This window comes from Lithobates pipiens, unplaced genomic scaffold (assembly GCF_037356315.1).
Source record: "Lithobates pipiens isolate NorthernLeopardFrog02 unplaced genomic scaffold, aLitPip1_a1.2 Scaffold_23, whole genome shotgun sequence".
In the NCBI taxonomy this organism is placed as follows: domain Eukaryota; kingdom Metazoa; phylum Chordata; class Amphibia; order Anura; family Ranidae; genus Lithobates; species Lithobates pipiens.
The window spans coordinates 194,328,261-194,355,493 of NW_027507785.1; the positions used below are offsets into that span (position 1 = coordinate 194,328,261).

A 27,233-nucleotide genomic window follows, 5' to 3' on the forward strand; every position below is an offset into this window, starting at 1 on the left:
GATTTCAATCCTCAAACCCTTATTTAGTGTGAGGTACATGATTTCCTCACTCAAGAGTCGTTGGCTCTCCTCCATTTCCTGCTTTTTGCATGCAGCCATGGAGGCTAAAGCCCCATACACACTATCAGATTTTCTGCTGATTTTTGTCTTCAGTTTTACCAAAACAATGTAGTGCAAGGGCCTGCCTGATTCAATACAAATTGAAACTCCTAAGGTTTGACCTCTTATTATATGGTTTTGGTAAATCTGAAGGAAAAACAACAAAAAAAAAAAAATCAGCAGAAAGTCTGATAGTGTATAGGGCTAAAGGCCTCTTGAAGAGCGGGGTGGTTCTGAAGGCCGCAGAAGCCTCCCCAATCAGCCTGAGCGCTGACTCCTCCACATACACCAAAAAGGCCCAGGAAGGGGAGGTATAAGGTGGAGGGGAGGGACCTGTGATTCTGTCAGGCTACTAGGCCCGGCGATCTCCTGGCTGCCCCATTCCATGTCCTCCTCCTGGATGAGACTTTCCCGTGTATGAAAAGGGGGCATAGTTTTAGTTTTTTGTTAATCAATCACACACAATTTTAAGCTCACGACTGTTACAAATTGAATGTTAACAAATAGAAAAGAAAAAAAAGACTATCTTTCTCACCCCAGCATTTTTCATTCTTGTCCCAATCATTTTTGGCCACTACTGTCTATTGATATGTAAAACACTTTATTAAATCGGCAATTAATGATCAATAATAACATCTAATTAAAATCATTAATTTTTTGACAAGAAATATGTTGAAAAATGCTATACCTGGCTCAAGCTTGTCTCCTCCACTTCTTTCTGGCTGGAATGCCCAGGTTGGGCGTCGAAGCCTCAGCTTACGTGGAAGGAAGGGTGGAAGGAAGAGTGGAGAGTGATGGCCTGACTTCAGTCTGGTTGGACAGAAAATGTAGTCTCTCATAGTACCACAGCCTGGGGACAAATGTCATCTGCTGCTGCTCCAGATCTCTGGGAATCCTGGACCTTCTTGCGCTCCCTAATATATGTGCTCCTTAGGCCACCAATTTTTGTTTTTAAATAGGGGGATGTTTGCCATGGGGATGTGCGGCTTCACCAACTCCAGCAGTTTTTCCAGTGCTGCCTACCTCTTTATTTTGTTATTGTATTGTGGGCGTTTCATCTTTCAGACAGGGCAGCTCCCTGTACTTTTCTATGAAGACTAGGATAAAGCTACGGTCTTTGAACCCATCCATTTTCTCTGCAAGACACAACACAAAAAAAAACCCTAGTGGCAGGCTAAACTCTCCTAATTTTGACCCAATATAGGCCTCAATCTATAAGCAGTATAGGCCAGTGATGCACCAAGTCAAAATTGCACCTTCATTAGAACAATAGTTGCTGCCGTTACTGTACACCGCACGCGTGTTACGCTTTATATACAGAGATGGTGGACATCTTGAAGAGGGGCAACTATGATGGGAAGCATGGACCTTACCCAAACCCAAAATGTCAGAAAGGCCAAGATCATGAATAAAGTTGTGAAGAGTCTGCAGAAGAATTTTGGGGTATGGCAATCAAAGGATCAACTGAGGAAACAATAGTCAGACCTCAAATTGAGGGACCACGATTAGTACAGAGGAATCAAGAGAGAGTGCTTCTAAAAATCAGGCAGTTGTCCTGTGTTCCTCTTATTATTATTACTTGCATACTGGTCCATGTCCTTTTCTTTACTGTTGTACAGTTTAAAATGGCAACTTTCATGGGCACATTAAATCGGTCGTAGGAAACGTCGTTCGTTCGCCCACTAAAATACGATGTTTTGGGCAGATGCAGGTTAACTACATTTCTTCATGCCCATGTGTATTAAAATAAGTTTGTCGTCTAGATGGGTTTGTAACTAGAATGAAATGCAGACTTAATTCAGTGTAAGGAGAGGACACTCAACAGCTGTTTACACATCTGGACGCAGGAACACTGGTGTGGGGGACACCAGAACAAATCTTTTTAGTGTGTCCCACACAGGTGCTCCAGTGGATACTAGGGGTGTCTCCATGTGTGAAACTTGTCCAAAAAAGGCAAGTTTTCCAGCATTGGAAAGGAAATTAAAAAAAAAGGTCTTCAGCTTGGAACTCTGCCAAAACACACAATTATACGACACTTACAAGCAAGGTTTCATATTCCTATTTCTGGCCTCAAATATCTGTGTGAAAAGTATACCTTTTTTTAGTCACATAGGGGAGGAAAAGACTTTGGACGTCTGAGGACACCAGGGACCCACAACCTCCTAAAGAAGGGGAAGTCACAAAAACACAAGCAGAGGATGAGGAGGGAAACGTTTTGGAAGTGGGCGAAATTGTAACCACAACAGGTGAGTGTCTGAGACCACAGCTTCAGGTAATAGATGGATGCCTGCATATTTTTAATACATGGTGTGTTTTTTTTTATGTGATGTGGAAGAAGAATGTAATTTCACAAGTGAAAGTGCCCAGATCCTCATCGGGGAGAAAATGGGGTGCAATCGCGATTTAGAAAATCTAAAGCAAAATATCAATAATGTTCAACAAAAAAAGATCATCATTGATGTCTTAGGGATAATCTAAAACCCCCAAACATTTAACCCTTTTTATTGTGCATTTCTGCTTTTAAAAAATATTTGAAAAGTATTTTAAAAGCCAAATTTTGAAGATGCACATTGTGTCAACACGTGCTATCTGCCATCAGGGGATATCAATGTAGGCGTTTTGTGGGTGCAACCCCTTTCTCCCAACACAATTAGGTGAGAGGAATGGGTTGCACCCCCAACACGTGTCCATTGATCCCCCATGATGGTAGATAGCACATGTTGGCATGGGATCAGGAGGGAAATCCCCATTTTGACAGTCAATTTGTGCGCATCTTCAAAATGTGTCTTTTACAGGGGTGACATCACCCCATCTGATAAAGGCAATATCACCACAGTTTTGACATACCAACGTCTGACGTTGCCTTCACTTTATCAAAATTGAACTTAGCAAGTTCCTCAATTGTGTAGATTATGTTTTGAAACATGCCTGTTTAACCAAAAAAGGCTATTTCTAATCAATGTGACAAAAAATAATGTTATACACCAAAGATGTTCTTTTGTTCAAAAACACTTCTCTAAACTTACCGTATATACTCGAGTATAGGCCGACCCGAATATAAGCCGAGGCCCCCAATTTACCCCCAAAAAAACTGGCAAACTTATTGACTCGTGTATAAGCCGAGGGTGAGACATGCCTGTCCATCCCTGTGTGTGTGTCCGTCCATCCCTGTGTGTCCGTCCATCCCTGTGTGTCCGTCCATCCCTGTGTGTCCGTCCATCCATCCCTGTGTGTGTGTGTGTAGGCGGAACACAGGCTGCTGGGAAATTCAGTGTTCCGCCTATCACAGGCGAAGGCGGAGCCGGAGGCGCGGCTTTTGAATAGAATGGCCGCTGTCTGTCTGCTCGACACGCTGATCGAGCGGGCAGACAGCGATGACTCGAGTATAAGCCGAGGGGGGCACTTTCAGCCTCAAAAAAGAGGCTGAAAATCTCGGCTTATACTCGAGTATATACGGTACATGTGAATGTGCTTTGAGTAAAAAAAGTTTTCTACTTTTTCTTCTTTCAATGCTCAAAAGCAGTTTTTGGAGTAAAAGTTGGTGTTTACAGTGACAATGGGGGTTATTTACTAAAGGTAAATCCACTTTGCACTACAAGTGCACTTTCAGTGTAGTTTTAAGTGCACTTTTGCAGTGCACTTGTAATGCAAAGTGGATTTTCCTTTAGTAAATAACACCCACAGTGCATTATAATTTGCCACAATCATGCCATTTTCATGACTCCCTAAATTTCATTCATGGTGCTGAAAATGATGAATATTTTTCTCAGTAATGCATTACATACTTTTACAAAAAAAAAAAAATCAAGGCGTGTGTGTAGCAGACCCACAACATTCACTGAAGAAGAGATTGTCACCTCATGTATCAAAGAAATTACATTTGCACTATTGAAGAAAAAGGCAAAAAAATAAATAAAACAAACACACACACACACACACACACACACACACACACACACACACACACACACACACTAGAAAACCCAGGAGACAGTTAAAAGAAACCCAAGAAGTATATCAAAGCAAATATTAGTTCGGTTTCAAAAATATATTTATTTAAACAAATGTCTCAGACATTTGCTGGCATATCAATGGCCCCCCCTATACAAAGTATTCCATGTATTTTATACTGACCTCCCAGGTGCTTTGAGGGGGCAAGCTAGGACAGCCAGCTTCAAGCGCCATCAGGGTTTGTTCAGTAAGTCCGTCCTCAGGCCCAACTGAGGCAACGTAGTTCAAAGAAATTTTCCTTAAAAAGTTATGGAGAATACAGCAAGAAAGGATCATATGATTGAGCTTATATTCCGCCCTATTAATTGGAGGGAGGAATAGGGGGAACCGGCTGGCCATTATCCCGAAAGCATTCACCACTCCTCTGGCTCTGGCCATCCAGTAATTAAAAACCCTCTGGTCCAGGGTGAGGGTCCTCATGGGGAACAGCCGCATCAGGTGTTCACCCAAACCAAATGCTTCATCAGCAACAAACACAAATGGGAGTCCTTCAACGTTGTCTTCCGGGAGGTGGCAATCCCAAGCCACCACTCTGGAGATGCCTGTAGAACTCCGTCTGGGCAATGACTCCACCATCTGACATCAAGCCATTCTTCCCTACATCCACATAGAGGAACTCATATGTCGCTGACACCACCAACATCACAATACTATTAAAACCCTTATAGTTATAATAGTATGACCCTAAGTTGGGGGTGAAACTATGTGGACGTGTTTCCCATAAATTGCCCCTCCACAGTTGGGAAAGCCCCAACGATCGGCAAAGTGGGAGGCCACAGTCTGCCATTCCTGTGGTGTTGAAGGAAACTGTGGTGTCAAACAAGAAAAAATAAAATAGTAATTTTGCACATAAACATTGCAAGCAGATTAGACACAAAACATTCTTGGCCAACATCAGTATAACATTTATTTTAAGGAGTATTTAAAGACAAAAGTATAAGGTCCATATAAGGAGATGTTTTGAACAGGTAACCCTCTCCACTTCATTGAGAGCTGAATGCATAAAATGATGTGTGTTACTTTGGCCAGCCCCTCCTTACTTACACTATTGGCAGCCCACTGGACAGGCAAGAATAGTCATAATACAAAAATAAAAATACACACTGTACAAATGGAAGCACATTTTTACATTCTGCAATTACCTATGAAGATAATAGGAGAACACTTTAACCACTTTCAGACCGGACCATTTTGCTGGTAAATGACCAGAGGTCTTTTTACACTTTGGCACTGCGCTGCTTTAACTGGTAATTGCGCGGTCATGCAATGTTGTACCCAAACAAAATTTGCGTCCTTTTCTTCCCACAAATAGAGCTTTCTTTTGATGGTATTTGATTGCCTCTGCGATTTTTATTTTTTGCGATATAAGCGTAAAAAGACCGCAAATTTTGAAAAAAAATGATATTTTCTACTTTTTGTTATTAGAAAAATCCAATAAACTCAATTTTAGTCATACATTTAGGCCAAAATGTATTCAGCCACATGTCTTTGGTAAAAAAAAAGTCAATAACTGTATATTTATTGGTTTGCGCAAAAGTTGTCACATCTACAAACTAAGGTACATTTTCTGGAATTTACGCAGCTTTTAGTTTATGACTGCCTATCTCATTTCTTGAGGTGCTAAAATGGCAGGGCAGTAGAAAACCCCCCCAAATGACCCCATTTTGGAAAGTAGACACCCTAAGGAAATTGATAAGAGGCATGTTGAGCCCATTGAATATTTTATTTTTTTGCCGCAAGCGATTGAATAATGACAAAAAAAAAAAATTTTTTTTTTTTTTTACACAAAGTTGTCACTAAATGATATATTGCTCACACATGCCATGGTTATATGTGGAATTTTACCCCAAAATACATTCTGCTGCTTCTCCTGAGTACGGGGATACCACATGTGGTCGACTTTTTGGAAGCCTAGCCGCGTACGGGGCCCCGAAAGCCAAGCACCGCCTTCAGGATTTCTAAGGGCATACATATGTCATTTTACTCCTCACTACCTATCACAGTTTTGAAGGCCATAAAATGCCAAGATGGCACAAAACCCCCACAAATGACCCCATTTTAGAAAGTAGACACCCCAAGCTATTTGCTGAGAGGCATGTTGAGTCCATGGAATAATTTATATTTTGCCACAAGTTGCGGGAAAATGACAAACTTTATAAATTTTTCACAAAGTTGTCACTAAATGATATATTGCTCACACATGCCATGGGCATATGTGAAATGACACCCCAAAATAAATTCTGCTGCTTCTCCTGAGTACGGGGATACCACATATGTGGGACTTTTTGGGAGCCTAGCCGCGTACGGGGCCCCGAAAACCAAGCACCGCCTTCAGGCTTTCTAAGGGCGTAAATTTTTAATTTCACGCCTCACTACCTATTACAGTTTTGAAGGCCATAAAATGCCAAGATGGCACAAAACCCCCACAAATGACCCCATTTTAGAAAGTAGACACCCCAAGCTATTTGGTGAGAGGCATGTTGAGTCCATGGAATATTTTATATTTTGCCGCAAGTTGCGGGAAAATTACAAACTTTTTTTATTTTATTTTTTTTTTCACAAAGTTGTCACTAAATGATATATTGCTCACGCATGCCATGGGCATATGTGAAATGACACCCCAAAATAAATTCTGCTGCTTCTCCTGAGTACGGGGATACCACATATGTGGGACTTTTTGGGAGCCTAGCTGCGTACGGGGCCCCAAAAGCCAAGAACCGCCTTCAGGCTTTCTAAGGGCGTAAATCTTTGATTTCACGCCTCACTACCTATCACAGTTTTGAAGGCCATAAAATGCCAAGATGGCACAAAACCCCCACAAATGACCCCATTTTAGAAAGTAGACACCCCAAGCTATTTGGTGAGAGGCATGTTGAGTCCATGGAATATTTTATATTTTGCCGCAAGTTGCGGGAAAATTACAAACTTTTTTTTTTTTATTTTTTTTTTCACAAAGTTGTCACTAAATGATATATTGCTCACGCATGCCATGGGCATATGTAAAATGACACCCCAAAATAAATTCTGCTGCTTCTCCTGAGTACGGGGATACCACATGTGTGGGATTTTTGGGGAGCCTAGCTGCGTACGGGGCCCCGAAAGCCAAGAACCGCCTTCAGGCTTTCTAAGGGCGTACATTTTTGATTTCACGCCTCACTACCTATTACAGTTTTGAAGGCCATAAAATGCCAAGATGGCACAAAACCCCCACAAATGACCCCATTTTAGAAAGTAGACACCCCAAGCTATTTGCTGAGAGGCATGTTGAGTCCATGGAATATTTTATATTTTGCCACAAGTTGCGGGAAAATTACAAACTTTTATTTTTTTTTATTTTTTTTTCACAAAGTTGTCACTAAATGATATATTGCTCACACATGCCAGGGACATATGTGAAATGATACCCCAAAATAAATTCTGCTGCTTCTCCTGAGTACGGGGATACCACATGTGTGGGACTTTTTGGGAGCCTAGTCGCGTACGGGGCCCCGAAAACCAAGAACCGCCTTCAGGATTTCTAAGGGTGTAAATTTTTGATTTTACACCTCACTACCTATCACAGTTTTGAAGGCCGTAAAATGCCAAAATAGCACAAAACCCCCCAAAATGACCCCATTTTGGAAAGTAGACACCCCAAGCTATTTGCCGAGAGGCATGGTGAGTATTTTGCAGCTCTCATTTGTTTTTGAAAATGAAGAAAAAAAAAAATAATGTATATTTTTTTTCTTTTTTTCAATTTTCAAAACTTTGTGACAAAAATGAAGGTCTGCAAAATACTAACCATACCTCTCGGCAAAAAGCTTGGGGTGTCTCCTTTCCAAAATGGGGTCACTTGGGGGGATTTTGTGCTATCTGGGCATTCCATGGCCTCCGAAACTGTGATAGGCAGTGAGGAATGAAATCTAAAATTTACACCCTTAGAAATCCTGAAGGTGGTGCTTGGATTTTGGGGTACCGTACGCGGCTAGGCTCCCAAAAGGTCTCACACTTGTGGTATCCCCGTACTCAGGAGAAGCAACAGAATGTATTTTGGGGTGTAATTTTACATATAACCATGGCATGTTTGAGCAATATATCATTTACTGACAACTTTGTGCAAAAAAAAAAAAAAAAATAATAATAATGTATTTTTTCCACAACTTTTGTCAAAATATAAAATATTCCATGGACTCGACCTGCCTCTCAGCAAATAGCTTGGGGCGTCTACTTTCTAAAATGGGGTCATTTGGGGAGGTTTTGAACTGTCCTGGCATTTTATGCACAACATTTAGAAGCTTATGTCACACATCACCCACTCTTCTAACCACTTGAAGAAAAAGCCCTTTCTGACACTTTTTGTTTACATGAAAAAATATTTTTTTTTGCAAGAAAATTACTTTGAACCCCCAAACATGAAGTGTTTTTTTAAAGCAAAAGCCCTACCGATTAAAATGGTGGGTGTTTCATTTTTTTTTTTCACACGGTATTTGCGCAGCGATTTTTCAAACGCATTTTTTGGGGAAAAAACACACTTTTTTTTATTTTAATGCACTAAAAATCACTATATTGCCCAAATGTTTGATGAAATAAAAAATATGATCTTAGGCCGAGTACATGGATACCAAACATGACATGCTTTAAAATTGCGCAGAAACGTGCAGCAGCGACAAACTACGTACATTTTTAAAAGCCTTTAAATGCCTTTACAGGTGACCACTTTAGATTTACGGAGGAGGTCTACTGCTAAAATTAGTACCCTCGATCTGACCTTCGTGGTGATACCTCACATGCATGGTGCAATTGCTGTTTACATATGCCACCAGACCAACGCTTGCGTTCCGCGTTGCGCCTTAGCAGGGGGGGACAGGGGTGTTTTTTTTTATTTATTTTTTTTTTATTATTTATTTTGCTTTTTTTATTTTTTTTTAAACTGTTCCTTTCATTTATATATATTTTTTTATGATTTTTATTGTTATCTCAGGGAATGTAAATATCCCCTATGATTGCAATAGGTAGTGACAGGTACTCTTTTTTAAAAAAATTAGGGTCTATCAGACCCTAGATCTCTCCTCTGTCCTCAAAGCATCTGACCACACCAAGATCGGTGTGATAAAATGCTTTCCCAATTTCCCAATGGCGCTGTTTACATCCCGCAAAATCTAAGTCATGAAATGTTCGTAGCTTCCGGTGTCTTAGGCCATAGAGATGATTGGAGCCATTCTGATCTCTGATCAGCTCTATGGTCAGCTGGCGGAACCACCGGCTGCATTCTCAGGTTTCCTGTTGGGACAGGAGAGCCTGAGAAAACCATGGAAGATGGTGCGGGGGGGGGGGACATTCCCTCCCACTGCTTGTAAAAGTAGTCTAGAGGCTAATTAGCCGCTAGGATTGCTTTTACATAAAAGCCGACCGCTGGCTGAAAAGAATGATACCAAGATGATACCTAAACCTGCAGGCATCATTCTGGTATAAGCACTCAAAGTCCCGCAACATACCAGTATGTTGCTGGAACTGGTTGGGCATATATTGTAATTTTTTTTTCATGCAGCCTGTGGGCTGAACGAAAAAAAAATATTGATCGGTGGGTATGCCCACCATTAGATACCACCCTTCATCCACCCACTTTCTAATGGTGGGCATACATGCACCATTTATATATGCCGAAGCATGGGGGCATCCTCCCGCAAAAGGTAGGAGCAGATCGCTCCTCCACCCCTTATGCCCCCATGCTTCGGCATATATGCTCTTTTTTAACTGTGGTGGTGAAATCACCCCCGACAGTGCTGGAATCGCGGCTTTATGTATCATGGGAGCAAACGCTGTTGCTGTCAAGATAAATAAATCCGCTCTGCAGCAGAATGGCGTACCTGCTAAGCAAATGATGGTTAACAATAAAACAAAGTAACATTACAGTATAACAGTAGGACTTACCATACCTGCAAAGCAAATACAAAAAAAAAAAATCGCAAAAAATAACACATTTAACACAATCTGTGCCTAAAATATATATATGCCGAAGCATGGGGGCATCCTCCCGCAAAAAAGTTATGCCGCGTACATACATTCAAACTTTTCCACGGGCAAGCCCTCCGTCGGAATTTTGACTGTATGTACGCGGCATTAGGAGCAAAATCGCTCCTCCACCCCTTATGCCCCCATGCTTCGGCATATATGCTCTTTTTTAACTGTGGTGGTGAAATCACCTCCGACAGCGATGGAGTCGTGGCTTTACATATCGTGGGAGCAAACGCTGTTGCTGTCAAGATAAATAAATCCACGCTACAGCTGAATGGCGTACCTGAAAACAAAAAATGGTTAACAATAAAACATTGCAGAATAGAATACAGTACAAAGGAGCAGAACAATAGAGAGAGAATAGAGAGAGAGAGAACAATAAAACGACAACTATTTTTGGTTTTTTTATTTTATATTTTTTTTGTTTTTACTTTTTTTTTTTTTAACACTTTTTTTTTTTTTTTAACACTTTTTCTGTTGTAACGGTTCCAGCGGTTTGGGTCTCTCAAAATGCAATGGCATCTTGGGAGACCCTGTGAACGTGTGCCTAGCCTGTGCAATGCTGTACCCTACGCTAATACTCAACTAGTGAATGGTAGCGTTCAAAACACTCACCCTGACAAAGACCAGGCTGGTCAGGACAGCGGGGACAATAAGAACGGGTGTCACGCCTAAATCCGCGCTTTCTGCAGACACGACATTTTCTTTGGGGGGCTCGTTGGGTAGGGGTACTCGGGATGACATAAGAATAATGCCTCTCATGCAGCCGGCTTACTGCATCTGGTAGGGGAAGGTGAGGTGGAGCACCGCCTGGATACAGAAGGGCTCTGACGATATCCTCCTGGAATTTGAGGAAGGATCCAGTCCGTCCTGAAGCTTTGTGTAGTACATAAGCATTCAGTATAGCCAATTGGAATAAATAAACAGACACTTTTTTGTACCAGCGTCTGGACTTACGGGCAACTAGATACGGCGCCAACAACTGGTCATTGAGGTCCACCCCTCCCATGTTAAGGTTATATTTGTGGACACAGAGGGGTTTCTCCACAATACCAGTCGCCGTAGGAATTTGGACCGTCGTGTCTGCATGAAGGGAGGTAAGAACGAAAACATTCTTATTATCCCTCCACTTCATAGCGAGCAAATTATTACTGCGCAAGCAGGCTCTCTCCCCCAGCCTAAGACGGGACTCTACAAGCCGCTGGGGAAAGCCCCGGCGATTAGGTCGCACGGTGCCACATGCTCCAATCTGCTGATCAAACAAGTGACTAAACAGTGGCACGCTTGTGTAATAATTGTCCACGTACAAGTGGTACCCCTTTCCGAATAAGGGTGACACCATGTCCCACACTATCTTGCCAGCGCTTCCTATGTAGTCAGGGCAGTTCTCCGGCTCTACGTGACTATCTTTACCCTCATAAACCATAAAACTACGTGTATAGCCTGTGGCCCTGTCACAGAGCTTATACATCTTGACCCCGTATCTGGAACGCTTGTTGGGGACGTATTGTTTGAATGACAAGCGACCAGAAAACTTAATCAGGGACTCATCAACGCAGACAACTTGATCGGGAGTAAACAAGTCTGCAAAACGTTGGTTGAAGTGGTTTATGAGGGGCCGAATTTTGTAGAGCCGATCGTACTCAGGGTCTCCACGAGGACGACAGAGTTCATTGTCGCTGAAGTGCATGAACCGCAAAATCATCTCGTATCGTGCCCTGGACATGGAAGCAGAGAACACGCGCATATGGTGAATTGGGTCAGTGGACCAATATGACCGCAACTCACTCTTTTTGGTTATGCCCATGTTGAGGGAGAGGCCCAGAAAGATTTTAAATTCAGAAACCGTAACTGGTTTCCATTGTTTGGCAAGGGCGGACTGGGGAATAGTGGCGATGTGTTGAGCAGCGTACAAATTGGTTTGGTCCACAATAGATCTAAAGAGATCTTCGGTGAAAAACAGTGAGTAAAAGTCAAGTGTCGTAAAATCAACTGTTTCCACCTTAATGCCAGGTTGGCCAGTGAATGGGGGAAGTACGGGTTCTGCAGAAGTGGTGGGCACCCAAATAGGATTGGCGAATTCTGCAGGAAGGGCACTATGGGTACGACGGGCCTGTCTTTGTCTTCTTGGTGGCAGCGGGACACTACTTGTGCTTGCCACCTCGCCAGCTTGAACTGCACTTATGGGACTCGCCACGTCACCACGTGTTACTGCAGTGCTGGATGTAGGTCCAGGGTGTACTAGGCCGCTGGTGCTTGCCAGTTCACCAGAAGGATGAGCGGCTCTAGTACGTCTCTGCTCCATACGAGTGGCCTGCGGTTTATGCACCTCAACAACAGAATACATTCGGGATCGGGCACACCTGTCCCTAACAGAGGCCTCATCTCCGTCGTCAGAGCTATCTGTCATGGAGCCGCTGTCCTCTACAGGATCGTATTCTGAGCCTGAATCTGACAGATGAGTGACGTCCTCTTCACTATCTGTCATGCTCAGAAACGTGTAGGCCTCTTCACTAGTGTACCTTCGCTTTGCCATTTTGGGCTCTAAATTTAGGGGTACACTAGTGAGACTCACAGGTAAAAAAAGCACCTAGCCTGTCAGCGACTGTTTCAAAACGCTACAAAAAAAACTGTTAGCGATCGCAGGGATCAAGCCTGACTCTGCGAACGCTGCAGTTATGTGTGTTGTGTTTTGTAAGTGACAGTGATCGATCGATACTGCACTTGGGTGGGCTGGGCTGGGCTTGGCGGAGGGGCTAAACGCAGGTGCTAGCGGGTATCTGGGCTGATCCCGCTAACAATGCGTTTTGGGAAACCTAAAATGCAGGCAATGCTAATATAGATCTGATCAGATACTATATTACTAAGGGAGGTGTATGCTTTGCGCGTGGGTGTTAGCGGTACTGGCACTAACCTGACGCTGGGGCGACGCAGGCCTTATCTGACCCTCAAACTTATATCACCCGCCGGGTGATCAGGGGGTTAAACCTTTATTAGGTAATAAATGGCGGGTGCCCTGAAACAAAAAAAAAATAACTAACCAACCAGCGTCACCTGTAACAGTTATATGGTGATCACTGGTGAAAGGGTTAACTGGGGGGCAATCAGGGGGCTATGCGGTAGTATATGGGGGTCCCTGACGCTATAAAAAGCTGCGGCGAACCCAAATACTTACCTGCCTAACTAGCGTCACCTGTGACACTAATACAGCGATCAGAAAAAAATCGCTTATTAGTGACACTGGCGACGGGGGGTGATCACGGGGTTAAACCTTTATTGGGGGGGTTAGGGGGGCACCCTAGAGCTAAAGGGGGCTAACCCTAACTGCCCTAACAGTTATTACAGTCACAAATGACACCAATGCAAAAAAAAAAAAAAAAAAAAAAAAAAAAAAATGCACTTGGTGTCACTGTGACTGGGGGGGGCAGGGGTGATTGGGGGGTGATTGGGGGGTGATCGGGGGGGTGAAAAGTATGCCTGGCGTGTTCTACTGTTAGTGTAATGTGTTGGTGCAACTCACCGATCCTCTCTCCTCCGTGCCGGTGTTGTAAAATTTCATGCGACCCGTGATTTTCGCTCACCCCGTCACTTCCGGTGAGGCTACGTCATTCGCACAGCTGACGGCGGGCCTTTACTGCGCATGTGTCAATCCCCTGCCCTTAACAGCGCATGCGCTGTAGATTTATTCTCACGGTGGAGAAAAATTATAGCCTCGAGTGGGCGGAGACTTGCGGGTGGGCGGGCGGAGCTGAACAGATGCTCAGGACGTCAGCAGCAGCCCCGCCCACCCTAATAACATGCCTCTGAATATTAAGTGGTGGTGAAAAATCATACTCAAGTGGGCGGAGATTTTCTCCAGGCGGAGGCTTCAGGAAAATGTCTCCGGAATCAGGGACAGGTGTGAATAGAGACGAGTCCTGGAAGATGCTGATAAAAGGGACATTGGTGGAATGGAAGGGGTTTGGAGAGGAGGTGGGCAGAGGAGCTGTTTTGGTCTAAAGCAGCAAAAGAATCACAACTCCCAGCAGGTGAGGGGGGGCTGAGTTCTGGAGCTTGTGGGCTTTGCTGGGACTTTGTAGTTCAGTTCTAGGTGGAGGAAGGATACACAGAGCATGCTGGGATATGTAGTGCTCCGGTGTGGGGGAGGGGACATGCTGGGATATGTAGTGCTCCGGTGTGGGGGGACGGGACATGCTGCGATATGTAGTGCTCTGGTGTGGGGGAGGGGGACATGCTGGGATATGTAGTGCTCTGGTGTGGGGGAGGGGACATGCTGGGATATGTAGTGCTCCGGTGTGGGGGAGGGGACATGCTGGGATATGTAGTGCTCCGGTGTGGGGGGACGGGACATGCTGCGATATGTAGTGCTCTGGTGTGGGGGAGGGGACATGCTGGGATATGTAGTGCTCTGGTGTGGGGGAGGGGACATGCTGGGATAGGTAGTGCTCTGGTGTGTGTGTGTGTGTGTGTGTGTGTGTGTGTGTGTGTGTGGGGGGGGGGGGGACATGCTGGGATATGTAGTACTCCTCCAGTGTGGGGGATAATGTATAGATTGATGTCGGTGTCCCCGTCTCATCTCCTTCCTGTCTCCTCTCTCAGGCACCATGCTGTACGAAATCTCCAGGATCATCCAGGGCGGCGCTGCCGTCTGCCGCCACGCCTCCACCGCCGCCGCCGCCAGGGTAGAGCATGAACACCTATTCCCTGTGAGTACTGATTGGTTGGGGGAGGGGTTAACCGCCTGGAGTGTCCCCAGTGGGGGAGGGGCATGCCACCTAATGTGCGCGCTCTGCTGCCGGACGGAGCCCCATAGACACTATGCCTCTCTGGATATAAATTTGGATACATTTGTAGCCATTCGGATGTATCTGAATCTCGGAGATGAAATGGTAACACATTTTTGTTGAAATTTAATTTACGTTCATCGTTTTCTCACCCATTCCAAATTATTTATGTACGACTTGGATTCGGATCGTTTGGGGGGAGGGGGAGAAACAAAAAGGTCAACCGATTCGAATCCTGTGTCAAGAAATAGCTGGTTGCTAAAGGGGGGGGGGTGGCCGCCGCCGCCTCCTTAACAACCAATGAGTCATCAGCTGTCAGCGGGCTTCCCTACTGGCTGAAATGTAAAACACCCCACCCCCTTTGTGACATCAACAGCCCAGCGTTACCTGGTTGGTGATGTCACAGGGGCGGGGCCACCCCTTAGCCATGTAAGAACCGTCGGACATTCAACAGCGTGGAGCGTTCGAAAGGGGTTTTTATTTATTTTTAAATTTTTTGGGGTGGAAAGGGTAGGGGTACTACGTACCTCATACTCATTCACATAGTTGGAGGTAGTGTGGGATCTGGGGGGGACTCCTTTGTTTTTTTGCCAATACCCCCCCCCCCCCCCTTTCCTTGCCTGCCCCCCGGTCTGCATCGGATAAGGGCCTGGGGGGGACTTTTTATTTACTATTTTTGATCTATGTACACCATACTCATTCACATAGGTGGGTAGGGCGGGATCTGGGGTCCCCCCCCCACAACCACCAGCCAGGGTTGTTGGAAAGAGGCCCTTGTCCCCATCAGCATGGTGCTTAGGGCAGGGCCCTGGTATGGTGACCTGGTATGGTTTGGGGTGGGGGGGCACTTGCTCATACACCCCCCCTTCCCCCTTTCCTGGGTTGCATGCTTGGATAAAGGTCCGGACCCCTATGCTTTTTTTTTTTTTTTTTTTTATTCCTCTTCCCCATCGGGGGGGGGGGGGGGGGCTGGTGCCCATGCAGGGTTGGTTGTTGGGGGGGGGGGTTTGTTTTTTTTTCCAGGATTTTCTATTGCCAGCACTCATTTGTTTTTACGTTTCAGCTGTCAGTGGGGAATCCCGCTGACAGCCAACGAGTCGTCGGTTGCTAAGGACGTGGCGGACGGCGCCCCCAGCCCGATCCTTAGCAACCAGCTATTTCTTCACACAGAATTTGAATCATTGATCGTGTGGTGTTTGTGTTTTGTTTTGGGTTTTGTTTTGTATTGTTTTTTGTTTTTTTTATTTTTTGTTTTTTACGAGTTCAAATTGTTTTTCAAAAAATTGTGGAATCCGTCAGAAAATGAATAAACAAAATTAAAATTTTTAACTAAAATTCTGAAACCAAAATTTGGTAACGTAAGAAATTTGAATGTTCTGCACACACCTCTAGTGCCGCTCACACCCTGACCGCGGGACGGTGATCGCTGTCAGTGGGAGGTGATCCCAAACATCTGCTTCCTATAGGCTGAATATCCACCAAAGACTCCACCCAGAATGTCTTCTTTTTAACCCTCCCAATCATAGAAAAGCCAAAGCGAAGGGCACAGGTCTGACATCTGTTTATTTATTTATTTTTAAATCTGCAGGCCGCCCTCCAACCGCGGGACTACGCCGTGCCCAACCCCACCTGGAACCCCGAAACCAAGAGGCTGTACGAGGAGCTGAGCCGAGACCCGAGCTGGAGGAGACTTCCCTCCTACGAGGAGTTCGCTGGCAGCAGATCGAGTACAAGAATAAGAATAGTGTTTGGCTGTGGTGGGGGATGACATTAGAGTGTAAGCTCCTCTGGTGACCTCTGACCTCCTCCTGTACAGGTATGAGCCTGGAGGCCGACGGGGAAACTCGTTTCTTCACCAGGAACCTGGATCAGGAAGGAATCGGCTTCGAGTATTGTATGTTCTATAACGAGGCGGAGAAGAGGACAGTCTGCATATTCCAGCCCGGGCCCTATCTGGGGGGCCTCGCAGGGTGAGCGTTATTTTCTTTTTTTTTTTTTTTCTTTTTTTTTTTCTTCGCAGAGCCTACCCTAACCAGAATCCTTTGGTTCCTCGGGCTCTCCTTGTTCTCCTTCCACCTCTCGCGTCCCCTCTTGCCTTCTTCTAGGTACACACACGGGGGCTGCATCGCCACCATCGTAGACTCCACCGTGGGGGCGGGAATTGTAAACGGCATCGGACCGGCTATGACCGCCAACCTGAACCTCGACTATCGGAGGTAAGCGCCCAGGGGGGAGAAGAGGACCTACCTGACACTACATGGTTGTCAGGAGATTGTACAATCGATGGCCGGCGGTGATGATGTGGTAGTGACAGGGGAAGAATAATATTGGGGAGACTCTCGCGGGGGGGGGGGGGGTAGGAGTTGTTGATGTTCTGAAGCTGTGATAGCAGAGAGGTGTAATGAGGTTCTCTTTGTGTCTGTAGTCCGATTCCTCTGGGATCCACAGTCCTCATAGACAGCCGAGTGGAGAAGGTCGACGGTCAGAAAGTCTACACCAGATGCCAGGTCCGCAGTCATGACAGCGCTGTGCTTCACAGCGAGGCCACCGGTGAGGACTACTGCTGGGAAATCTTCATTCTGTAACTCCATTCCTTCCTCTCTTGTCTCTCCTGTCACTCATCTGTGGTTTCTGATCTGTCGCTCCTGTCATTGCTCTTCTGTCCCTCCTCCTCTGCCATTCCTGTTTCTTGTCTGCTGTTCCTGACTCTGCTCCTTTGTTGCTCCTCTGCCGGTGCTGGCGTTGCTCCGCTGCCATTCCTGTTTCTTGTCTGCTGTTCCTGTTGCTGCCCCTCTGCCATTCCTGACATTGCTCCTCTGTCCCTTCTTGTTGCTGCTCCTCTCTCCTTCTTGTCTGCCGTTCCTCTGTTGCTGCTCCTCCTCTGTCTCTCCTGTCATTGCTCCCGACGTTGCTCCTCTGCTGTTCCTCTTCATTGTCTGCTGTTCCTGACGTTGCTTCTCTGCCGTTTCTGTTATTGCTCCTCTCTTCCTCTGTCATTCCTGGTGTTGCTCCTCTGTTGTTGCTCCTCTGTCCCTGCTGTTGCTGCTCCTCTCTCCCTCCTTCTCTGCCGTTCCTAGCATTGCTCCTCTGCCATTCCTCTTGTTTCTTGTCTGTTGTTCCTGTCGCTGCTCGTCTGCCGTTCCGGTCGTTGCCAATCCTGTCATTGCTCCTCTGCCATTCCTTTTTGTTTGTTTCTTGTCTGCTGGTCCTGACACTGCTCCTTTGTTGCTCCTCTGCTGTTCCTGTTGCTGCTCCTCTGCCATTCCTGACATTGCTCCTCTGTCCCTCCTTGTTGCTGCTCCTCTCCTTCTTCTCTGCCGTTCCTCTGTTGCTGCTCCGCCTCTGTCTCTCCTGTCATTGCTCCCGACGTTGCTCCTCTGCTGTTCCTCTTCATTGTCTGCTGTTCCTGACGTTGCTTCTCTGCCGTTTCTGTCATTGCTCCTCTCTCTCCCTCCTCTGCCATTCCTGGTGCTGCTCCTCTCTCCCTCTTTCCCGTTCCTGGCTTTGCTCCTCTGCCATTCCTCTTGTTTCTTGTCTGCTGTTCCTGTCGCTGCTCCTCTGCCGTTCCTGTTGCTGCTCCTCTTTCCTTCTCTGCCATTCCTAGCGTTGCTCCTCTGCCACTCCTGTTTGTCTGCTGTTCCTGTCACTGCTCCTCTCTCCCTCCTCTGCCATCCCTGTTGTCTGCTGATCCTGTTGCTGCTCCTCTCTCCCTCCTTCTCTGCCATTCCGGTTTCTTGTCTGCTGTTTCTGTTGCTGCTCCTCTCTCATTCCTCCTCCTCCTCCCTCCTCTGCCTTTTCTGTTGCTCTTGTTGTTGTTCTGACAATTTACACTTTTTTTTTTCTCTCCTCCAGCTTTGTACGTTATGTTGAAGTCAGGAGAATCTGAAGCCCGACTATAATTTGCACATCTCAGACCTCAGGAAATGTTACAGATTCTGTTGGTTGGCAGCTGCACTTTGTACTGTAATGTATCCTGTCTGTCACTAGAGGGCAGCAGATCCCGTACCATAGAAACCCTCCTGGGAGAACTTTTTTATAATGTACTCACCGCTCTCTTGGATTGATCTTTTGTAGCGGTCCCTTTTTTCTAGGTGCAATGACCTCAAACCCGCCCCCACCATGTACCCGTTTTTGTACAGCCCTGTTCTTTGACTCCTCCCAACCAAATGTAATTAATAATCGTTCATAATTATTGTATGTGACGTTTATTTAAACTGAATAAATACAGAAAATATTTTCACAGCATTTCAAGTGTTGCAAATACCTTCATTGTATCTTCTTCATCCTGGGGACCGTTCCTCCTCTCGCTTCATCCTCGGGACCGTTCCTCCTCTCGCTTCATCCTGGGGACCGTTCCTCCTCTCCTCATCCTGGGGAACATAACTCCTTTTGCCTCTTCGAGGGAACCATTCATCCTCTCTCCTCATGCTGGGAACCATTCCTCCTCTCTTCTCACCCTGAGGACCATTCCTACTCCTCATGCTGGGGACCATTCCTCCTCTCCTCTTCTCACCCTGAAGACCATTCCTACTCCTCATCCTGGACACCATTCCTCATCTCTCCTCATCCTGGACACCATTCCTCATCTCTCCTCATCCTGGAGACAATTCCTCCTCTCTCCTCATCCTGGAGACAATTCCTCCTCTCTCCTCATCCTGGAGACAATTCCTCCTCTCTCCTCATCCTGGAGACAATTCCTCCTCTCTCCTCATCCTGGAGACAATTCCTCCTCTCTCCTCATCCTGGAGACAATTCCTCCTCTCTCCTCATCCTGGAGACAATTCCTCCTCTCTCCTCATCCTGGAGACAATTCCTCCTCTCTCCTCATCCTGGAGACAATTCCTCCTCTCTCCTCATCCTGGAGACAATTCCTCCTCTCTCCTCATCCTGGAGACAATTCCTCCTCTCTCCTCATCCTGGAGACAATTCCTCCTCTCTCCTCATCCTGGAGACAAGGATCCTGGATGAGGAGAGAGGAGGAATTGCCCCCAGGATGAGGAGAGAGGAGGAATGGCCCCCAGGATGAGGAGAGAGGAGGAAGGGTCCCCCAGGATGAGGAGAGAGGAGGAAGGTTCTCCAGGATGAAGAGACACAAGAAAGGGTCTCCAGGATGAGGAGAGAGGAGGAATGATCTCCAGGATGAGGAGAGAGGAGGAATGATCTCCAGGATGAATAGAGACAAGAAAGGGTCTCCAGGATGAGGAGGGAGAGGAGGGATGGTCCCCAGGATTAAGAGAGGTATCTCCCCAGCTGGACACAGACACCAGTTCAACCTAACAATGGTTATCCCCATCTTGTCCATGCCATGTACAATCACCCCCCATCCTCTCCATGCCATGTACAATCACCCCCCATCCTCTCCATGCCATGCGCCATCATCCCCCATCCTCTCCATGCCATGTGCCATCTGTTATCCCCCATCCTCTTCATGCCATGTGTCATCATCCCCCATCCTCTCCATGCCATGTGTCATCACCCCCCATCCTTTTCTTTGTTCTTCTCCTGTTAGACACATCCTGAGCCCGGAAGTCCCATCTTCTCCCCCATACCTGAAACTAGACAAGAGAAGTTGGCATTGTCCTCCACCTGAGGCTGGGGACCCCTGAGTTGGTGGACACTTTGGGGGGGGGGGGGGCAGCCTTGTATATGGGGATTCCACCATTCTATGGATCGGGGGCCCCTGTATATTGTTCTCTGCAGCCTTGTCAGCCGGTCCCAGCCACATTGCTACCCATTAATAGACGCTCACAGACCAGCACCTGGTAGAGACGTGGCAGGAGGGACTCCTAAGGGTGAGTGATGGCATGTAAACCTGCAAGACCTAGTGAACCCCTAGAAGAGTGAGTGTGGCTCCACCCACCATATTCTGGGGTCACCGATGAGTCCGGACTCCATATTCTGGGGTGTGGGGTCACCAGTGAGATCAGCCTCCATATTCCAGGATCACCAGTAAGCCCGGCCTCCATATTCTGGAATGTGGGGTCACCAGTGAGATCAGCCTGCATATTTTGGGGTCACTGAGTCCGGACTCCATATTCTGCACTGTGGGGTCACCGCTGGAGCCAGCCTCCATATTCTGGGGTGTGGGGTCACTGGCCTCCATATTCTGGGGTGTGGGGTCACCGGTGGAGCCGGCCCCCATATTCTGCACTATGGGGTCACCGGTGTAGCCGGCCTCCATATTCTGGGGTGTGGGGTCACTGGCCTCCATATTCTGGTGTGTGGGGTCACCGGTGTAGCCGGCCTCCATATTCTGGGGTGTGGGGTCACTGGCCTCCATATTCTGGTGTGTGGGGTCACCGGTGTAGCCGGCCTCCATATTCTGGGGTGTGGGGTCACCGGCCTCCATATTCTGCACTGTGGGGTCACCGGCCCCCATATTCTGCACTATGGGGTCACCGCTGGAGCCGGCCTCCATATTCTGGGGTGTGGGGTCACCGGCCCCCATATTCTGCACTGTGGGGTCACCGCTGGAGCCGGCCTCCATATTCTGGGGTGTGGGGTCACTGGCCTCCATATTCTGGTGTGTGGGGTCACCGGTGTAGCCGGCCTCCATATTCTGGGGTGTGGGGTCACTGGCCTCCATATTCTGGTGTGTGGGGTCACCGGTGTACCCGGCCTCCATATTCTGGGGTGTGGGGTCACTGGCCTCCATATTCTGGTGTGTGGGGTCACCGGTGTAGCCGGCCTCCATATTCTGGGGTGTGGGGTCACTGGCCTCCATATTCTGGGGTGTGGGGTCACCGGTGGAGCTGGCCTCCATATTCTGGGGTGTGGGGTCACTGGCCTCCATATTCTGGAATGTGGGGTCACCAGTGAGATCAGCCTGCATATTTTGGGGTCACTGATGAGTCCGGACTCCATATTCTGCACTGTGGGGTCACCGCTGGAGCCAGCCTCCATATTCTGGGGTGTGGGGTCACTGGCCTCCATATTCTGGGGTGTGGGGTCACCGGTGGAGCCGGCCCCCATATTCTGCACTATGGGGTCACCGGTGTAGCCGGCCTCCATATTCTGGGGTGTGGGGTCACTGGCCTCCATATTCTGGTGTGTGGGGTCACCGGTGTAGCCGGCCTCCATATTCTGGGGTGTGGGGTCACTGGCCTCCATATTCTGGTGTGTGGGGTCACCGGTGTAGCCGGCCTCCATATTCTGGGGTGTGGGGTCACCGGCCTCCATATTCTGCACTGTGGGGTCACCGGCCCCCATATTCTGCACTATGGGGTCACCGCTGGAGCCGGCCTCCATATTCTGGGGTGTGGGGTCACCGGCCCCCATATTCTGCACTGTGGGGTCACCGCTGGAGCCGGCCTCCATATTCTGGGGTGTGGGGTCACTGGCCTCCATATTCTGGTGTGTGGGGTCACCGGTGTAGCCGGCCTCCATATTCTGGGGTGTGGGGTCACTGGCCTCCATATTCTGGTGTGTGGGGTCACCGGTGTAGCCGGCCTCCATATTCTGGGGTGTGGGGTCACTGGCCTCCATATTCTGGTGTGTGGGGTCACCGGTGTAGCCGGCCTCCATATTCTGGGGTGTGGGGTCACTGGCCTCCATATTCTGGGGTGTGGGGTCACCGGTGGAGCTGGCCTCCATATTCTGGGGTGTGGGGTCACTGGCCTCCATATTCTGGGGTGTGGGGTCACCGGCCTCCATATTCTGCACTGTGGGGTCACCGGCCCCCATATTGTGCACTGTGGGGTCACCGCTGGAGCCGGCCTCCATATTCTGGGGTATGGGGTCACTGGCCTCCATATTCTGGGGTGTGGGGTCACCGGCCTCCATATTCTGGGGTGTGGGGTCACCGGCCTCCATATTCTGCACTGTGGGGTCACCGGCCCCCATATTGTGCACTGTGGGGTCACCGCTGGAGCCGGCCTCCATATTCTGGGGTATGGGGTCACTGGCCTCCATATTCTGGGGTGTGGGGTCACCGGCCTCCATATTCTGGGGTGTGGGGTCACCGGCCTCCATATTCTGGGGTGTGGGGTCACCGGCCTCCATATTCTGCACTGTGGGGTCACATATTATAAGATCAAAAACAGGCAGTGGTAAAAAAAAAAAAAAAAAATCTTATAGTAAGTGCATATAGTGGCTCTCCTACTATGTATATTCATTGTGGCCAAAATTGGTGTGTTTCTTGCGTAGGACCGCTGAGCCTTGTTGTTCACAGCTTGAAGCCATGATTTTTCTTCACCAGTGAAGAAAATCTTGGGGTGGGCGGGGACGTTCTCACCATCTGTTCAGCTCCGCCCGCCCACCCGCAAGTCTCCGCCCACTCGAGGCTATAATTTTTCTCCACCGTGAGCATAAATCTACAGCGCATGCGCTGTTAAGGGCAGGGGATTGACACATGCGCAGTAAAGGCCCGCCGTCAGCTGTGCGAATGACGTAGCCTCACCGGAAGTGACGGGGTGAGCGAAAATCACGGGTCGCATGAAATTTTACAACACCGGAACGAAAAAGACCGACACGAGGAGAGATTACATCATTTCCTCTCCTGTGTTTACATTACAGGAGAGGAAGTGATGTCACGAAGACTTTCTATTCGTCGGGAGCGATCGCGAGGGGGTGGCCATGAATGAATGGCCGCCCCCTCATCCCGGATCGGTCCCGAACGAATACCGACCGCCGCAGGCACCGGGCGGGGGCCCGATCGGGCCCCCGACCCGGGGCAAGGCAGGGACGTACATGTACGCCAATATGCCTGCCCGTGCCATGCTGTCGACGTACATCGTCGTGCGGCGGTCGGCAACTGGTTAAACAGTACCATTTGAAAGTATTCAGGTAGGCCCTTTCACTACATGCTTTGGTGAATTCATCCATAAGTATGACCACAAAAGAGGTAGGTATAGTGTGTAGGAGTTTGGCAAAGTCAGCAGATGGATTTGTACCGGTTGACTTAGCAGTTATCAGAGGGAGGGTTCCAAATGAATTTGGGACCCCCCCCCAAAAAAAAAGCCTCTGGCACTCTGCCTGAATTTAAGGACACAAATAACATTTGTACATATTTTAGGGGGTGTTTAGGGTAAAGCACTACTATGGAGCTGGCAAAATACATTGTTAAATGACTAGGCTAGGTGTATATGGGCCCAGGATAGCATGCTGGGGAGGTTAGTGAAGGCAAATATGCATGAGGACCAAAGGGGACATTCACAGCATATTACAATCATGGTAATCAGGGAACGATGAAAGAAATACAATACATTAGCAAACCTATACATAGAATGTGATGTTAAAGGATAAAACTTACCCCAATATAGTCCTGCAGCACATGAATGATGGCAGAACAGGTCTGGAATAATGATCCCCAGAGCCTGGGGGGAGATGACTGTCGAGAACTTGATGCCCTGCAGATGTCTCCCCGTCACCAAATACCGCAAGGTAGCGACTATCCTTTGTTCAGGAGTGATAGCTTGCCACATGCAGGTGTCCTGCTCGGTAATATAAGGGGACAGCAAAGCCAACAAACTGCGAAAAACGGGGTCAGTCACCCGGAGATAATTCCTGAAAACATCAGGATTATTCTCACAGATCTCCCACAACAAAGGCATATGAGAGAATTGGTCACGCTGGAGCAACCAATTCTTGGTCCATGAACTCCTCCCCACCCTGTTCATGGACTGGGCTTGGGTCAAAGAAGGAACCCCAACACCAAGCCCTTGCACAGCACAAACTCTACGACGAGTACGTACAAACAACATGGTTTCAAAATGGTCAGCTGGTCATAAAGAACAGAACGCACTGCAAAATAGCAAGGCCTGAGAAGAGCGAGCTGAAATTCAGATACGAGCAGACAAGAACACACTGAAAAACAGATACAAACTGACTACACGCACTGAAACACCAAATACAAACCCACAAGCACAAACCAAAGAGCAGTAACGGACTGAAAAGCACCAGTCTGAAAATCGCGAATCATCTCTCACCAAACTTCTACTTACACAAGATTAGCAGAAGGAGCCCAAAAGGGTGGCGCACTTGGTATTGCACTTCCCTTTTCTAGTCTCGTCATGCGTGTTGTACGTCACCGCGTTCTTGACGTTCAGAAATTCCGACAACTTTGTGCGACCATGTGTATGCAAGACAAGTTTGAGCCAACATCAAACGGGGAAAAAAGTCCCATGGATTTTGTTGTCGGAATGTCCGATCATGTCTACGTGGCATAATACAGAAGGTGTGTTACTGGCCAGATCACCAAGTGAAAACAGGGGGAGGGGGGCAGGGAAGGAAAATGAATGCAGCCATTTGATTTAATACCGCTTTAAGGGCTGAGTGAGCACATACTGTACCGAGTCCTATAACACTCAGCACTTCTAATTATACATTACATAAATAGTGGTTCAAGAGAAGTTAAATCCAAAAGGTAAAATAAAAAGGATCAAGGAAGACAGTACAGAAAACATTTATGCTTATTAGGTACCATACATAAAATTTCAATAATCAATTAAACTTGGACTATGGTAACATACCCGAGAAAAAGTATTGCAACATACCTGAGAAAAAGCATGTCATCAGAATAGAGCCCATTGATCACCCCACTCTCCTTCTCCAGGGCCAGCATACTGATGTGCAGCTTCTTGGCATGGAGAAAGTCTAAAATCAGCTTGGTGATCTCTACTTCTTTAACATTTACAGTTTCCTCGGCCGTCATTGTGATGGTCTGGAGAAAAAAAAAAAAAAAAATATTATGGCAATGTTTCAGAACAATCAGCCAATCAAAAGCTAGAAGAAGAAGAAAAAAAAAAAAAAAAAAGGAAGAAGAAGAAGAAGAAGCACAACATTCCATTTATGAAAAGCACTACAGACTGCTGTTTCAGATAAAAGAGCAAGACCCCTTTCACACTGTGGTGTCCATAGCATCGGCGGTAAAATGCCGCTATTTTTAGCGGTGTTTTACCGTCGGATTCGCTGCGCATTTTGTCCGCTAGTGGGGTGCTTTTAACCCCCGCTAGCGGCTAAGTGTTACAACCGCCCGCAATGCACCGCAGTAGCGGCGTTTTGCCGGTGGTATAGCCGCGCTACCCCATTGATTTCAATGGGGACCAGTGGTGGAGGAGCGGTAAACACACCTCTTCTTCAAGCTGCTGACAGGACTTTTCCTGACGATCTGCTAGCGCACCCGAGGGCTTTCACCTTTGGAGACAATGGTGCAACTGTCTGAGGGCGGATCACAGAAGCTATTTTTAATGCTATAGCACCAGCAAAACACCCTTGGTGTGAAAGGGGTCTTATAAAGTAAAAAGGTGTGCCCACTAGGGCCAAAACAACTAACCGATTAATCAAACTGATTATGAATTTAATCGATTACTATTTGCATAATCAAATTAATCGGCCAGCCGAATAGTTGGCCTGCATACAGAATGCATTATTTCTTTACATATCAGGTATCACAGTGAAGCACACATACAGCTCAGTACACCATCCATGTCTGTAAGTGCCTGAGCACTTGTGAATGTGTGAGGAGCAATGCCTCATGGGATATATAGTCCTGGGCAGGAAATGAGTGGTTCTCAAGTCAGAAGGTTTTTTTTACCTTCCTATAGGGACACTCTATTACAATGTGCAGCTTGCTATTGGGGCACTCTGAAGCAGGAGGAGCCAGAAGTGTCAGTGGAGTACCTCAGAAGAGGAGAATCCAGGCTGCTCTGTGCAAAACCATTACACAGAGCAGGTAAGGATAACAGGTTTGTTGTTTTTTTTTTGTTAAAAAGAGACTTAGGGAAGATCAGCATCTGAACCCAGAGAAGGTGGAGGCTGATAGACTGGAGGTAATAGAAGGCATTACAATTACATTTAAAGTAAAGTAAACACTACTCTCAGCTTTTAGTACTACTCTTATATAAGAGATTTATATCTCCCTTCCACCCTTCATATAGTTTCATGTCTGACTCCTAGTTATAATGCCCATATATCCTACTTCGGGGTGTAGTTAATATATACCGTATTTATTGGCGTATAACACGCACTTTTGCTCCCTGAAAACCAGGGGAAATCGTGTGCGCATGTTATACGCCGATCCCTGCTACTCTGAGTGGAATGAGGGGGTGAGCGCCACTGGATGACACAGAGCCGTGATCTCCTGTGTATCCAGCACTGTCACACACAGTCCCACCCCCTGGCCCGGCATTGGACCACTGCTCTGTCCTTATGAGCCAGGCGGGACTGAGTGACTGAGCGCCGGATACACAGGAGATCGCAGATCTGTGCCATCCAGCACTGGCGTGGCTGCAATCATCTGCAAAGGCAAGTCTGCAGATGTATACTATAGGGGCTGCAATCGTGGGCATGATCAGGCTGCATTGATGAGGCTGCAGAGCACTGACCTTTATTTTAAAATTTAAGTTT

General features: G+C 47.2%; 2 protein-coding genes across 2 annotated transcripts in view; one reads left to right on the forward strand and one right to left on the reverse strand.

Moving 5' to 3' along the window:
* Nucleotides 1–27,233, reverse strand: part of WDR47 (WD repeat domain 47) — a 165,234-nt gene that overhangs the window by 100,204 nt on the left and 37,797 nt on the right. Inside the window, exon 2 of the mRNA XM_077452721.1 lies at nucleotides 25,382–25,548. Within this exon, the coding sequence (XP_077308847.1) occupies nucleotides 25,382–25,548 (167 nt within the window). The remainder of the gene's footprint in view (nucleotides 1–25,381; nucleotides 25,549–27,233) is intronic.
* On the forward strand, nucleotides 13,827–19,147 carry LOC143928095 (acyl-coenzyme A thioesterase THEM4-like). Its single transcript, XM_077452720.1, has 7 exons — nucleotides 13,827–14,002; nucleotides 14,704–14,810; nucleotides 16,477–16,615; nucleotides 16,705–16,858; nucleotides 16,994–17,104; nucleotides 17,314–17,438; nucleotides 18,741–19,147. The coding sequence occupies exons 1-7, from the start codon at nucleotides 13,981–13,983 to the stop codon at nucleotides 18,785–18,787; spliced, it is 705 nt and encodes a 234-aa protein (XP_077308846.1). The 5' UTR covers nucleotides 13,827–13,980; the 3' UTR covers nucleotides 18,788–19,147.

Coding starts and splice junctions, on each gene's coding strand:
- LOC143928095 (XM_077452720.1), top strand. CDS start 13,981: ATGTCTCCGGAATCAGGGACAG. Junction 16,859..16,993: donor TATCTGGGGGGCCTCGCAGG/GTGAGCGTTATT, acceptor GCCTTCTTCTAG/GTACACACACGGGGGCTGCA. Junction 17,105..17,313: donor CTGAACCTCGACTATCGGAG/GTAAGCGCCCAG, acceptor TTGTGTCTGTAG/TCCGATTCCTCTGGGATCCA.